Below are 16,125 nucleotides of genomic sequence, written 5' to 3' on the forward strand. Positions count from 1 at the left end.
ATTTTGGGTTTATCTATATTTTGGGTATAGTTTACAATCGCCGAACACTATTGTAGGCCCTAGATCAGAGGTTTCCAAATTATAGGTCGCGGGTCGTGTAATATTATAGTTGAAAAAGCAAAAAAAAGGGAGGATTTTAACTTCTATTCTCTACCCCTCCCCCCAAATGAGCACACTACTTAGTGATAACGCTACACTGAAAACATACCTTAAATATGTATTTATATATACCATTAACTTGTAAAAAAGAATGCTATTAATTCCAGCATAATCCGGACGAGAAATTTATTGTTTAAGTCTGCACAATAATAATATAAGTTTGAAATTTTGCCTATACTGATCGACAACACTGTTGATGGATGACGTGTCCCGCCATAAAACCGCGTTACTTCGCACTGACCACTACATCGGTGTATGAGCTGTACAATTTTAACGGACGAACTTCAACCTAACTAACCACTTCGGCGTTCAAAACAAGCAGAAAACATCGGCGTGCCGTTTACATCCTCTTTTGTGTTCGATTTCAGTCTTTGTCCTATTCCTGCGTGTGTCTTACTGGTTGACTTGCATCACGTTATTTTATGCGTAAGTATGCTGTATTGTCATCTGTTATTGTAATAGAAAACGTATCAGATCATAAATTTTAAAGGTACCTATATAATATTTTATTACTTTTATAAGTGTAATACATATTATTCTACGAATCCGTGTTAGATCACATTTTACTCATAGTCCATCATATACTAATCACCGTTATTGGCAGAAAATGTAGTAGTAGATGTTGAATTGTGGTTATATGGACATATAATAATATAATATTCGACTATTATTGCAAATGAAAATATAAATTCTTAAATAACTTAAAAATAATTGAAAAACGTACAAATGTATAGCTTTAGTTTCTCAAAAATATCTTGGGTGCCACTGGACTGTTGAAATCATAGAAAATTTATACATTTCTATTTTCAAGACATTAATTAAGATATTTTACTTGTAAAAAATTTTCATTTTGAAACTATAATCATATTTATTATTATTATTATGTATTTAAATAAATATATTTTAAAACTGATCTATAAAATTTAACACTATAAACCATATCAATCAAAACATTTGAGCTAAGTTGCAATTATGTCCTACTTTTGTCCATAATATTTAAATTTTGACTGGTAAATTAAACATAATTCTTAAATAGTTTTTATACATAATACAATACAGCAATTAGATAAAATAGTAATTCAGTAAAGTATCAATATCTTTATCAATGAACACTAACATAACAGTACCTATACCACCAATTTAATGAAATTTGGCATTGTGTTTATTTTATACATTTTTTAAACGAACTATTAACTATTTTTTTTTTATTGTATATGAATCAAAAAACAGTTACCACCGTCCTTCAATTAGTTTTGATGACAAAATATTAAATATTAATTGTAATAATTTGTGTAATATAATATTAGATTGATGAATTATATAAAAAAAAAAAAATTATATTTTTTAATAGTAGTAGCATTGTGCAATTTTTATATAATTTAAAAAGTACTATTAGATATTTTAAAATGCTTAAAATTCTTTGTCTTAAGATAATTTTTTAATTTATAAAAAATAATTGACATTAAAAATATTTTTAAATATTGCTAACACATAATTGATATTATATTTATTATTTAATGTATTATTACTCAATAGGTTGATATTGGAAATACTTAGAAAACAACTTGGATTATCATAATGGCACAAGTATTACCTGAAAATAGTAAAGATGTAGAAAGTTTCAAAGGTAAGTAAAATATGAAATACTTGTTTTTCAAGTTTCTTTTAAAGACAATGTTATTTTACGCTCATATGCAATGTATAGGTAGATTTGGTTGGTATGCTTTCACAAGATATCCAATTCTATACATCACACGTACAGTTAACGGTGAACATTTTAAGTTTGTATCAATGCGGATTGCTGAAACTCACTTGCTGGATTCCTATCTACACTATTTTCATCCAGAAGTTTATACATGCACATCAGTGAAAAGTTATTATATGACTAATTCCGAAGCAAAATTATTGAACAACATCAACACAAAATATTGTAAAAATGTGTATGGGCACTATGACTTCACTGCAAACAAAGATTGCATTGTCCATTTAGAGGATGTCCTGGAACTTTATAAATTTTTAAAAGCATGTTATAATAAAATAAGTCCAACTATTGATAATAACGAAATAGAATTTGGTTATATTCGTATAAATTCATTTTTTGTTCCATACTTCACTAAAGATAACAAAAAATATCTTCCGCTTTTCTACTTTGAAGGGCAAACACAACATCTATTAACACGAACTGTGGAACTTAAAAATTGGGACCTGGTTTATTTGAAGTTTTGTTTTAAAGTTATGGGCATTTATGAAGAATTATATGATGGCGAATCCTGTTCTGTGGTGAGCCTCAATGATATAAAGACCCATTATCCACCAGAAACAAGTTTTGAGGATTTTTGGCCATCAAACCTACAGAAAAAATGTCATCTAATCAATCAGCGTAAAAGTCGAAATCAACCAGGTGTCTGGGCTACTCTCCACTATGAAGCTGTTTTGCCTCCTGAAAATACTCAGAAAAATAAAATATAAAAGTGTATAAAATACAGAATGTGACAATGACAATGAGCGCCCATCACAATGATTTGGCAAACCATCGGTATGTATAATATACTTTGACTTAGATTATTAAATTTATTTTTTATTTTTAGTTCTCTCAAAAAGCTATGATAATTATGTTATAGATGTAGAAAAAATAGTTGTGGTTTTTATAAATTAAATTTTGCTTATATCGATTTCTTTTAATTATATTTGGTGCATAAGGAATGTCAATTGGAATTGTTTATTTTCATGTTTTCATTTTGTTAGCATTGTTAAAATGAAAATTAACATAATAAATCATATTCTAATATACTAATTAAGAACTAAAACATGAAATAAAAATAAAAAATTTGCAAAAGAAAATGTTTGTTTACTTCTAGCTATTAAAATTTTCAATTTATTTAATTAATTTAGTTTTTTATGCTAAATGAGTCGACTCTTTCTCGTCATATTTCTATAATTTCTTCAACAGATACTTTTATGCCACGGTGAATGTTCAGTAATGTTAATCCGTTAAGTCAATTTTCATTTATTGTATCCTCATATGTTTTCAGCGACCAGTGTCGAAAATGATCTTTCGCTAGTTGCAGTAGTAACTGGCAAAGAAGTAAAATAATTAAAATTCTGTAGAAGTACATATGTTTTCATTACATTCAGTTAGAGCAGTTTTTTGAAATTTGTGTATATTTTGTATCATAAAGCACACATGAAGCTAATTTAGTTAAACAACCAGAAAAATAAACAAATGCATACAAATTTGGGGTCTGCTTAAAAACATTCAATTAAATTATTACATCATTTAGAAACAAAGTCTTAACCAGGACAATTAAACTGAAATATAAATATTTAATTACCTTATTGTTTTCTGTTATAAGTTCAGACGTATTTTTTTTCTGTAAATAGGATAAAATTGTAATTTTTTTTTTTTCGAAGAATCCGTAATAATTATAAATAATTTATAATTTGTAAATAGTTAAAGAAATTAAGAACATTTGTAATAAAATTTTAAATAATAAAATAAATAATATTTTCATATATTTTTAAATTATAATGATAATATTCATATTGATAACAACTAGCCTGTAGGACTAGTATAAAATAATAAAATTATTGGATTATCATTGATGCGGTACAGCAGTAGATAACACAAATTTATTCATTATTATGATGGTGTAGTATAAATATTACCTGCACGAGTGAAATATACGACACCGTTTGAACTTTTAAACGTTAACCGTGTTGATGTATGAAGTCTATGAATATCGCATGACAGAATACTTAAATTGAGCTAGGATTTTGATTTTTGCATTTTTTTTAAATGCTATACAGTTTTAAAAAAAAACTAAATTCGTTTCGTGTTTCAACTATTTAGAACGTGTGATTTTTATTTTGCATTTTATTTATAAAATAATATGACCCTTCTGACCGAACTATAAAAATTTATAATAATAAAAAAATACAATACGAATTACCAATTCTCTTAACATCAAATCAACAATAATATATATTCTTTTTTTATTATTAATTTATATTCATACATATTATTACATTTTAATATATTAAATTATTTTTAAACAAATTATATTATTTACAATCAATTTTGTAATACTAAAAAATAAAAACTTATGATAATAAAAAATAGAAAATTTAAATAATTTTAAAAATATTTTTCTCATTTTTTTTTTTAGCAACAAAGTGATTGATTCAATTTGAGACAATTCGCCCCAACAGTTTCGATATCAGACTATATCGCCGTTATACCGTTTTACCATTGACTTTATGCCGCCAGAATTTTCGCTGCAACCATTTCATCACCATGATAACGTTTACAAAAAAGTGATGTTACTTGGGCATATTTAACAATCAGGAGCTGATTGTGAAGATGTTTCAGACAGGGAAAATAGTTAAGTACCGGTCCACTTATTGAGTTAGCCAAGCATCTATTATTATTAGGGCTCAGATTTTGTAGCAAAATAAATCCTTAAAAAAGCAAAAAAAAAATGCATTTATTAAATTTAATTCTAATAAAATAAATTTTAATTACACATAAAATTAAATATTAAAAATGGAATTTACGACAATAAATTTAGTCAAGTTACTTAATAATCCGAGCCTTAATTATTACTAATTTTGTTTAAACATAATTACACATTTTTTTTTCTTATAATTCTGGAAGATATTGTATATTATTAAGTTCTATCAATAGATTTGTATATAATATTTTATATTAAATAAATAAATATTTTCTTCTTGTATTATTAAATTTGCACGTTATAACATCTTGTATAACACCTTATCCCATTACAAACTCAGGCATAAAGGAGTAGATATATTCTATATGTATTTTAGTTAATTGCATAAATAAAAAGAAAAATGAAAACTACTAATACGCTTCAAAATCAACATTTTTTTAAACTGTCTGTTTTTTTTTTTTTTTTTGAACAGCTGATATAAACACAAGCAATACCTATTACCTAGTCTGGGTTAATTTGCTTTGTTTGTTAATTATCAAAATAACATAATAAAAGTAAATATTTTTAATTTTATTAATATTACAATCTATATATTTAGTAAGACAATTTGTTCATTAGCAATGTGATTTTAGATTTCAGTAATTTGATGATTTTTCATTGTCTATTTTATATAGAACTTTTTTTTCTGTTGCCATGAGCATAAAAGCTTATAATTTATTTTTGGTACAAAGTGTACTTTATTTACATTTTAGTAAAGAAAAAGATCTTTCACGAGCTATCTACAAAAAAAAATATAAACTTAATAGTATAAGTAGTATCCAATGTTATAGTGAAATGCTAAGTCACAAATTATTATCTACTTGTGATCACAGAAAGGTAAGCAGATATTTCTAAACTAATGCTAAGTTACTGAAAGCATTAAAATCTAAATTGTATTTATGTAGAACATAGTAACAACAGATAGCACAATTCACTCAAGTATTACAGTGACCTTTCTGTACTTAATTATTAAATAAATCACCGTCATCTGATTCAACATGCAAAATCAATATAATATTTATTATTTCATGAAAACTTGTTCAATGCTTGTAATAGTATTGTCCATTGTTACATATTATACTTCATTTAATATAAATAATATCTATAAATTTTTTTACTCCTTTGAAGTCTCTGAATTTTTTTTTAAATTTGTATTTGCTCCTCTAACCATTATTTGACACTTCAACAAATCCATGCACTTTGTTTAAAGATACTTGGAAAGTGTATTAATTATATTAAAAATCCGTACATAAGTACAGTTAAGATTGTTGAATAAGGTAAAAATGAATGTTTTAAATCATTAGCTTTTAATTTTGTTTCAGGTATAAATTTATTTAAGTTTTCTATTGAATTTAATGCTAAACTAACCTCTTAATATAAACCTTCATCATCAAAAATACATGTAAGAGATTTTTCCTTGGCCCACTATCTATATAAAACCCATTTGGCCGAATTTATTTACGGTCCGTAAATATTCAGCCGGTCAACCACTAGTAGAAAAAATATGTGATTCAGCATAATTTTTTGACTAAAAATACTTTAAAAAAAAAACTTATTTGAAAACTCTCGATTCCCGGTGGCCCAATCACCCATGGTTTAAACACAAAACGTTTTGTAAGAATGTTTTCTGTTTTAAGTTAATTAGTCATTTTATATTTTTATCAATAATAACATATAATTATTTTACATAAAATTTATTCCCACCAACTCTATTGATTGTTTAATTTTTTCATCAAAGTATAATTTTTTTTTTGGAGTTATAACATAAAGCTCTAGCATTTTGCATTTTTCTTGAGTTTAATTTTCATGATGTCTAAGCTCTTGTCTTAAATTTTTTATGGTTTTTCAACAACGCTGTCTATTGTTTTTCTTTCACGAGAATTTTTTTTTATTGCCGATTACTTTGAGACAGACTACACAAACTATTTTGAGTTCTTCTGTATTATTGTGTAAAAAACAAATTTCAATGTCCAATAAATATTTCGTTATTGGTGTAACATTTAGCACAGCACTTATTATATACGCACATCAAAGTAAATATACTTGATATAGAGGTGTGTTTTAATAAAGTTTATAATTATTTTGAACTATAAAAATTGTTACCTTTTCACTGTACATGTAATTATTACAATACAAGAAATTACGTTCATTTTTTATAGCTCGATAGTGTTACCTCTGTTAATAGTCAACAAGTACTGAATTCAACCAGTGGATTATTGTTTATCGAATTTTAGGTATAATAAAAATGATAACCTTTCTACTTGATAATAGAACAGATTACTTTATTACTGTAGTTAAACATTTGAGTATATACATCTCTAGTCTATAAATACAAATACATTTTTGTAAACAAGTACTGAACAATAAACATAAAGCTAACATGCTAGAAACAAAATATTGATTAAATATTAGTAACTTTTTGTATAAAATAAGATGTAATTTTAATACATACATTTTATAAATTTATTATAAATAATATTTTTATAGAACCTTTAAGAAATGTCCTAAAACTTATCTAAAAATAATTATAAATGACCTAAAAAATACATTTTCTAATGCCCTTAATTTATAATGACATTTTTTTTATAGACACACAACTATATTGTAAAAGATAAGAAAACGATAGTTAATTTTTTACATTTTATCGTGATTAAATAAATAAAAGTACAACATATCAAACTTATTGAAACGTCTGAATAAATAATCAATATACTAGAAATAAATTTGACCGCAATGTATCTTTTACAAACTAATTGATATTTGTTATTACTTCGAATCTGCAAGAGATCACATCCGATAATTGCTCAATTTAGATAAAAACGTAATCGCATTCATACATAGAATGTATGATAAGTATCTAAAAACTATTAAAGCAAATATTTTGAATTTTCTTACTACTTAAATGTAGCATAAGAATAGTATAATAATTACTGTACTTAAACTGATTAAACTCGAATAAATTAGATTACATTTCGGATTTTAAGGCCATAAGTAGTCCTTGAGTGAGTACTTTTTGAATCTTGTATTTTGCAATTAAATAAACCTTTTTATTTTTTTTTAATTTTTTCATTTCAGTATCTACAAAAATGGAAAATAATTTTAGATCATCATCCGAAGAATCTAAATCTGTTTCTTGATTGAAGAGGTTTTTTTTTTTCAACAACTCGGAGTATAATAAGTTAATTTCTTTAGTACATTTTCGTTTTTTCATTTTTAAATTTTTAACTTTGTTGAAATATGAATCCGCTATTAATTGGTATTCAATATTCTGAAATTTATCATTTTTAAATTTTATTTTAGGTAAGGTAGGTATATAAAGAAAAAAAATTAAGACTTAATTAAAAATTACCAATGGGGTTTCTTTTACAATTGTTCCTTCTTGCCCTGCATTACTACGCATATTTATTGACATTTTTTTGCTGTATTCCTAAAAAATATATTATTTTTATAAAATTGTATTGTTTTATATCCATTATTACTGTTTGAACAACATACCATAAAATCAATTGTTGAGACCGCTGCTGATTTTAAAGCTCCTTTCCCATTGTCAACTTTATAATCAGTTGTTTCAAAATGATGGTCACATAATTCTCTGTATGACTAGGTTTCCATATTCCATTGTTTGATCAACAGTTGCATTCCACATAGTCAGTGTTTCTAAATTTTTTGGAGATCTATGCAAAAAATATATAAAAAAAAAAATGAATGTATTTTACTAAATAAATTTACGGTTGAATCAAAAAAACTGTATACTTTTAATTTGAACTCTATAAATCGATTGATGAACACGCTACTCTCACAAGTGTTGTCACCGTTTTACAAACATATTAGTATATTGCTTAATGTTCGTTCAGTAAAACTAATGTTGTGTGTTTAGCTTTTATATTAGAGTTAAATGACTTTCTATCAAACTTAAAAGCAAGTACATTGCCTGAGTTCTCTTGTTGGTTATTTACAGTATTTTAATTTTTAAGTGATAAATAATCATTTTTAAGTATTAATATTTTACATACTTAAAACTCGGTTAAAATTAAAATGCCGTAAAAAACCAACAAGAGAACACAAATAATGTTATTACCTCTAAGTTTGATGATACATCTTTTAACTCTAATATTTAAATAAACACACAAAATTAGTTCTACAAAACAAAAATTTCTCATGTTTCACTGTTCACCATGGCTATATTATACATAAGATACATAGACAGTAGTAGGGTATGGATCACGAAATAGACTGACATGTAGCCATGTAGGTAACAACAGTCAATTTTAAAATATTTAAAATACTAAGTCAAAGTTACATAAAAAGACTTTAAAGTTCTTAGATTATCAGTATTTGTATATATTTTATTTTAAAAATATTTAAAGACGTTTTATTTAGTATTCAATTATTAAATTAATAGAATTTAAATTTTACAACTTAATACAAGAGGATTCTGTAAGTATTAACATAATAATAAATGACATAAATAGACTTCATACATGCATATTGGACGAGTACCCAGATTTTTATTAAGTATTCAGTTTTGAAAATTTTTAATCTACTGTTACATTATATATTAATATTGGTCATGTATTTTAGAAAACTTTGGAAAAAACAGAATAAACTTGATGTTAATTTATCTATAAACAAAAAACGAGATAAATCTTTTGGTGCAAGTTTCAAGATGATCCAATGAATATTGAGATTTTTATAAAGCTTTCTACTTTGTAAATGTGTAATCTAGTGTTATGTTGTATATGAAAATGTTTTTTTCACTTTAAAATACTTTTAAATACATAGTGAACTTGTTGTTAATTTATCTTTAAGCAGAAGGACAAGATTATTTTTTTTTTTTGTAATGGTTTTAAGATTATCTGCTTAATATTAAACATTCTATAAGCAATTGAACACAAACTTTTTACTGATAATAGGTAATTTGATTATATATTAATTCTTAATACTTATTAAACAAGTTCCAAATAGATTAAAGTTGTTGTTTTCTCCAGATATCCAGATATATTATTCAATGGCTAGCCAAATGTTTATCTAGGACATAATACTGCATCCATAATATTTTTATTTGTAATCTAAAAATGAAAACAAAATTTAACAACATACAAATTTAATGTTATTTTATATAAAAATACTTACAACAATAATAGTCAATAATCTTAATTTTGGAACTTTCACTATTAGCCGATGTGGTCAAGGAACACCTAGATTCTCTTCATTGAACAGGAACGAGCACATATAAAACGAAGTTTGTTGCAAATCACATCAAACACACAGAAGTATGGGATATTAATTTGGTCTTTAATAGAGTATATTTTTGTAGTAAACCTTAACATAAGAGCAGATTAGATTTGATCAATCTTTACAAATTAAACATAAGCTATTTTCTATCAACACAAACTTTGAAATATTTTAATTTTTAAATACTTTAAGATTATTTGAAAAAAATAGATTTCAACACTTTATTATTCATTTAAAAATTAAAATATCATATACCACAAATGACAGAAATCAATATAATATTCTTACCTTTTATTTTGTTCATAACTTATCCTGTATGAATATTAACTATAACACTACGAATCCAGGTCTATTGAATAAATTTTAAATACATTATACCTTTAAAATGGATTTAATGCTTCTGTTAAAACAAAAAAAAAGAATTGTGTGTTAAAATGAAGTGAAGAAAAGACAAAATGACAATTTTTTATATTAAATTAAAATCACTGACAAATGACGATAATGGTACGCGTTGTATAACGGATGTGTACAGTTTTGAGTTTTCCGATTTTGACAGCAATAAGATATCACTAAATCAAAATTCGGCAAATTAGTGATACCAACGTTGAAACATTAATTTTCTTGCATCATTCATAATAATAAATTAAAGTGTTTTTGCATAGCCCACGTTGCCAACATTATATCACAAAAATTCTTATTCAAAATAGGTAGTTAAATACACAGTATCACGAAGATTAGAGATCTCTAATCTTTATGCACAGAATATAACAAATACCCATAACTACTGCTGCTTATCAATATTAACTTTAATGTGAATTTAAAACAAGTTTTATGCATAAATGAATACAATTATTGCCTTAGTTACATACAACAAAGCATTAGTAACTATTAAGTATTGGCAGTTACATTATTATGGGGGCAAAGGTATCATGATGCAAATTGTTTTTAGACTTGCGTAACAAACTGTAAAGTAGTAACTATACATTGAATACATTTAAATATATTGCAGTATTATTGAAATTACTAATAAAACTATTCGATTTATCGTCAATACAGTTTATGATTTTCAATAAACATATTATTTCCTATCGATAGACATAGCACTTATTATTCTAGGACCTAGATTTATCTTTCTTTAAGAAATTTCATAGTTATTCAAATAGATACAAGGCAAAATTAATTTCAGTATAGAATATGAATAATATGGAATTCATTTAATGAAAAAATTCTCAATTTATTCTGTATAAATATAACTTATAATTCATTTAAAGTAAAAACTGCATACGAATGCAGAATGAAGAATAATCGTAGTAAAGTCATAAATGTTTTTACTATGTATCGTATAAGGCGGGTCGCACACCAGAGAAATTATAAACACGAAACTTGTAACATGAAACACGAAACTATAATTGCATGAAACCAGCCGATATATTTGCATGAGGAAACACACACCGAGTTTCATGCAACTATTTTTATTTATAATTTACGAAATTGATAACAAGAAATTTTTTATTCTGGTTTCATTGTTTCAGTTTCATGAACATTTTCACACAGTCATGCACGTTTTTAGTTTTTACTGAGTGAATTATACTCATATAATTTGATTTATAAACTTATTTACTATTCAATATTTTTATATTAATATTAATATTTATTATTAATATAATAATACTTAAAATACTAGTGCTAGTTTAAAAAACAATATTTTTTTCGAATTTTTCGACGTACTGAAATAAAGTAAGTTAGTATAAACATATTTTTTAAACTAATCAATAAAACAAAATCATACTTTAAATTATACTTTATATATTTATTTATTTATATTCATATATTTTTTGTTCAACATATTCTGTAGTTAATTAAAAATGCCGTAAAAGAAGATCCTGTCTTTAATACACTATTAGTTGAAGCAGTAGAAAAATATCCATGTTTGTACAATTATAATTTAAACGAATATAGCAAACGTGAGTCAACCCAACTAGCTTGGGAAAGTATTGCTAAAGAGGTAAACGATACAGGTTAGTGTTAATATAAATAACTATTTTGTATTGTAAATATTATAATTATTATTATTGATACATTGTAAATATTATAGTATGTAAAAAACGATTTTTAAAAAATGTAAAAACAAGTTTGGGAACATCGGATTGGATATCTTGTTATTATTTATATTACTTACAAAATTATGATAATAATAAAAGAAACATAACAATTAGCTACTGAATATAGCTAAAAATATGTTTAATATTATATAGATGCTATTGATGCTAAATATTTGGTTCAACTGCGTATTTCCACTGCCACGGTAATGAAACTTCTGGTCTTAAAAAATAACTTGATAAATATTCTCGCACAGAACTTGCTGTCGATAAATTATGAACTGCTTGTTGGTGTTGTGTTGTTTTTAAATGCTGGGGAATATTAATTTCATCTTGACTGTTCATATTTTGTGATTCATATAACTTTTCCTCAGTTTTACGTATGTAATTGTGAAGAGCACAAGCACATTTTACAATAGATATTACAGTTAACTCAGAACACGCGATTGGTGTTTCAAAAACTCTGAACTTGGAGACCATCATTCCAAAGGCGCATTCGACTGATTTTCTACCTCTACTTAATCTGTAATTGAAAATTCGTTTTTGATCGTTTAAAGTCTTCTGTGGATATGGTCGTAGCAAATAAGATTTTAAAGGAAAAGCTTCATCCCCACAAAAATAATATGGAAAATTGGGACCTTCGTTGTCGTGTGGTAAAGGTTCTGATTGTGGAACGTCCATTTCTCCAATTTCTAACCATCTACCCAAACGAGATAATCTAAACACACCTCTATCGCTATTTCTACCCAAATCTCCAATATCCACAGTGATAAAACAGCCGTCTGCGTCTGCACAAGCAAGTAGTTGTATTGAAAAAAAACCTTTATAATTAAAATTTCTTGATCCTGTGTTATTGAATTTTTTTATGCGTATGTGTTTGCCGTCGATTGAGCCCAAACAATGGGGTAGTTGCCATAATAGATCATAACGTGCAGCAATATTTTTCCATAGTTCTAAACTTGGTACTGGTAAATAGGTAGGTTGTAGACACTCCCAAATAGCTTCTGTAGTTTCTGCAATTATTTTACCAACAGTAGTCTCTCCTCTCATAAAATGTTAGCCAATGCTCTAAAATTACATCCAGTGGCTAAAAATCTGAAATAATATTTTTTTAACAGACTTAAATCAATTTTTTAATATTTTTTAATAATCTAGTTTTAATTGTCAGAGGCATTTCGAAAAATATTTCCCACATCGTCCGCAATGGGGTATACGTCCAAATAATAAACCAATCGTAACGAATTTTTTTTTTTTGTGTACATTTGATATGAGGTTAAGAAAATTATTTATTTTGAAAATATGACAAATAGCGCTACATTTAAAATACATACAAAAAATGATATATGTGAATCGAATAAATTATTTAAATAATTAATTCTAAAAATGTTTAATGGTCGATATTAATTATTAATATATATTTGTTTAGTTATAAACTGTAAAGAGACATGGAGGAATTTACGGATCGTATTTACAAGAAATATTACCAAAAAAAGTGGATCAGCTGCAAAAAAAAAATATTACCTTACAGACAAGATGCAGTTTATAAGACCTTATCTGAACTTGAAAAAAGGAAATTCACTACCGGGAAATTTACCTTCTCCTACACATAACAATGACAACGACCAAGGCGCATCATCTTCTCAAGACAACTACAATAATACAGATTTATGCAATAACATAACAATAACCGAAGAAATTCCTTCTACAAATACAAATAATATTGTAGAAAATAAAGTCGTTAGCATTGAACCACCCTTGAAAAAGAAGAAAAATTCAAATAATATCATTAGAGTAGATGAATGTGTAATAGATTATATTAAGGCTAAATAACGTACTTCAGAGGAAAATCCAAAAAAATTATTTTTGTTAAGTTTACTGCCAGATTTGAATGAAATGAATAATACACAATTTAGAAAATTTCGTACTCAGGTGAATGTTTTGATTGATGATATTTTAAAAACTACACAGGATACTAGTCATGGTAACAACACAAGCTTGTGCTCTACACCACTAAGTTCATGGGTTAGTGAATCCTCATCAGGACTTGATTATGTACCGTGGAATCAAACTTTATCATCAGAAACAACATTGACAAACAATTTGACTAACGTAGACATTTCAAAAGCAAACGTGGAAATTTCGAATACGATGAACCAAGAATACTACATGCCTGAATGATGTATACAATATCATTTTTTTATACACATATTTATAAAACTGACTAAACATACTTAGATACTTGTTGTATATTTTTTTTTAATAATCAAATTATAATTAAAAATTAAAACTAAAATTAAATTATAATGCAGAAATTACTTTTCAAATAATAAATTAGTAGTAATGTATGTAATTACCGTAATGTAATTAAAATAATTTCTTCTACTGGTACTGCAATCCTGAAGTTTGTATCTTTTTTGAAAATTTTTGGCCCAACTATATGTACTAAATTATCAAAATTACTTTTACTCATGCGGTAAAATGTTTTAAATTTATCTGGATCGCTATGTAATTCATTTGCAACAACACTAGTACTAGAACATATATTAGATACATTTATCGGATGTACCCAATAACGACGTTTTTTTGAAATTTTTTTTTGACGTGCCCACCACCAAAGCAAAATCACGTCGTCCTCGTCAGACGACATTTTGAAAACTAATCATATTTCATTTATTCTATAGTTTCATTGTTTAAGTTTCTTCAATATACAGATCAACGTGAAACTAGTTTCTGAAACCGATTGCATATAAAAAGTTTCGTGTTTATAATTTCTCTGGTGTGCGGCCCGCCTAATAAATACTAAGTAGGTAGTACGATGCAACTATGCAATAATTGCAACATTACAATTATTATAATGTTGAATCTACTTAGTCATTCTTTATTTTAATGAAATGTACATAATAAATCGGTTGTGATTGAAATTGAGACACACACAATAATCAAATTATGAAAAAAAATAGAAATTTTGTTATGATATTCACATCATTGCGCCACAAAATTTTATACCACCCTAAATACCCTATAGTGCGTTTCACAACAAATGTCCCTCGATACTAACGCACCAGGTGGCGATTTTTACTGAGATCAGAGGTTCACAATACAAAATAAAAAAAAACACGTATGTAATTTTAAATTTCTCGCCGTGATTAGATGCTAGCTTAGGAAACCATAACAAAAAATCACCACCTGGTGCGTTAGTATCGAGGGACATTTGTTGTGAATCGCACTATAATAACAACATTTTGAATCCAATAACGAATAACGGGTGACCGTGACCTGTTTTCCTACTATCCTCCTATATACCTTAGTGGCTTAGTATATTAATCTATAATCATGTTAGGTATATAGGTATTACATTTTGATACTAACCTAAGTTAATTTTTTACTATTCAACACATATACATTTATGCATAACGATATAAACAACATACGTGTTTTTTAGTTTTAATCGACACCATTATCACTAAATTATGATTTGTATAAAAGGGTGTCAGTGCTTGAAGTTTAATGCTTTAAATACCTATATTAAATAAATTTTTATTTTAACTATATTGTTGAAAGGAATAGAATAATAAAGTAATCCAAACACGTGTAAATTTAAATTAACAAACTAAGTAATTAATATATATTGTAAAATAATTATATAACGCACTAATAAACGTACGACGGCAACGGGTCGTGTAACATGACTGCTGTTCCAATAAAACATACTAATTACTATAGCAGTATTATATGTAATGCTACACACAAATGTGAATGTATCATCTCAGCAATTTGCTTCCCTTATAAATGTATAATTATATATCTAATCTAAAGTATGACAATACTACTTATTGTATACTATCTATAGGGTAATAAATAATAATTTAATTATAATCTAATATTTCAACATATATGTAACATTAATAATAATTTTACAATTCAAAATATACCTATTATTAAAATATTTATGAAAATAAAATACACTAATTTAGTGTCTGCAAAAGTAGGATTGTAATTGTATACTTATTGCAGTTAGGTTAAGCGCTATTAAGAGCTCTTTTTTAGAACTTTTTGTTATAAAATAAACTAAGTGCATTTTCGATAAAATTTGTTTTATTTTAGTCAAAAGCATTGATAATTAATAACACATTTCACCTTTT

The 16,125-nt window shown here is 25.9% G+C and overlaps 1 protein-coding gene and 1 pseudogene across 1 annotated transcript; both read left to right on the forward strand.

Moving 5' to 3' along the window:
* The first annotated feature begins 1,737 nt into the window (after nucleotides 1-1,737).
* LOC112598382 lies at nucleotides 1,738-2,628 on the forward strand. Its single transcript, XM_025344810.1, has 2 exons — nucleotides 1,738-1,786; nucleotides 1,865-2,628. Exons 1-2 carry the CDS (start codon nucleotides 1,738-1,740, stop codon nucleotides 2,626-2,628), a joined length of 813 nt encoding a protein of 270 aa, XP_025200595.1.
* Nucleotides 2,629-2,676: 48 nt separating this feature from the next.
* LOC112598383 lies at nucleotides 2,677-14,161 on the forward strand (annotated as a pseudogene).
* Nucleotides 14,162-16,125: the final 1,964 nt, after the last annotated feature.

This window comes from Melanaphis sacchari, unplaced genomic scaffold (assembly GCF_002803265.2).
Source record: "Melanaphis sacchari strain LSU unplaced genomic scaffold, SCAv2.0 Contig484_pilon_pilon, whole genome shotgun sequence".
Lineage (NCBI taxonomy): Eukaryota > Metazoa > Arthropoda > Insecta > Hemiptera > Aphididae > Melanaphis > Melanaphis sacchari.

What these genes read in the sequence shown, in the direction of transcription:
- LOC112598382 (XM_025344810.1), top strand. Translation starts at nt 1,738, where the DNA reads ATGGCACAAGTATTACCTGAAAATAGTAAAGATGTAGAAAGTTTCAAA. An exon ending in AGATGTAGAAAGTTTCAAAG is followed by an intron (nt 1,787 to 1,864) that starts GTAAGTAAAATA and finishes TGCAATGTATAG; the next exon opens with GTAGATTTGGTTGGTATGCT.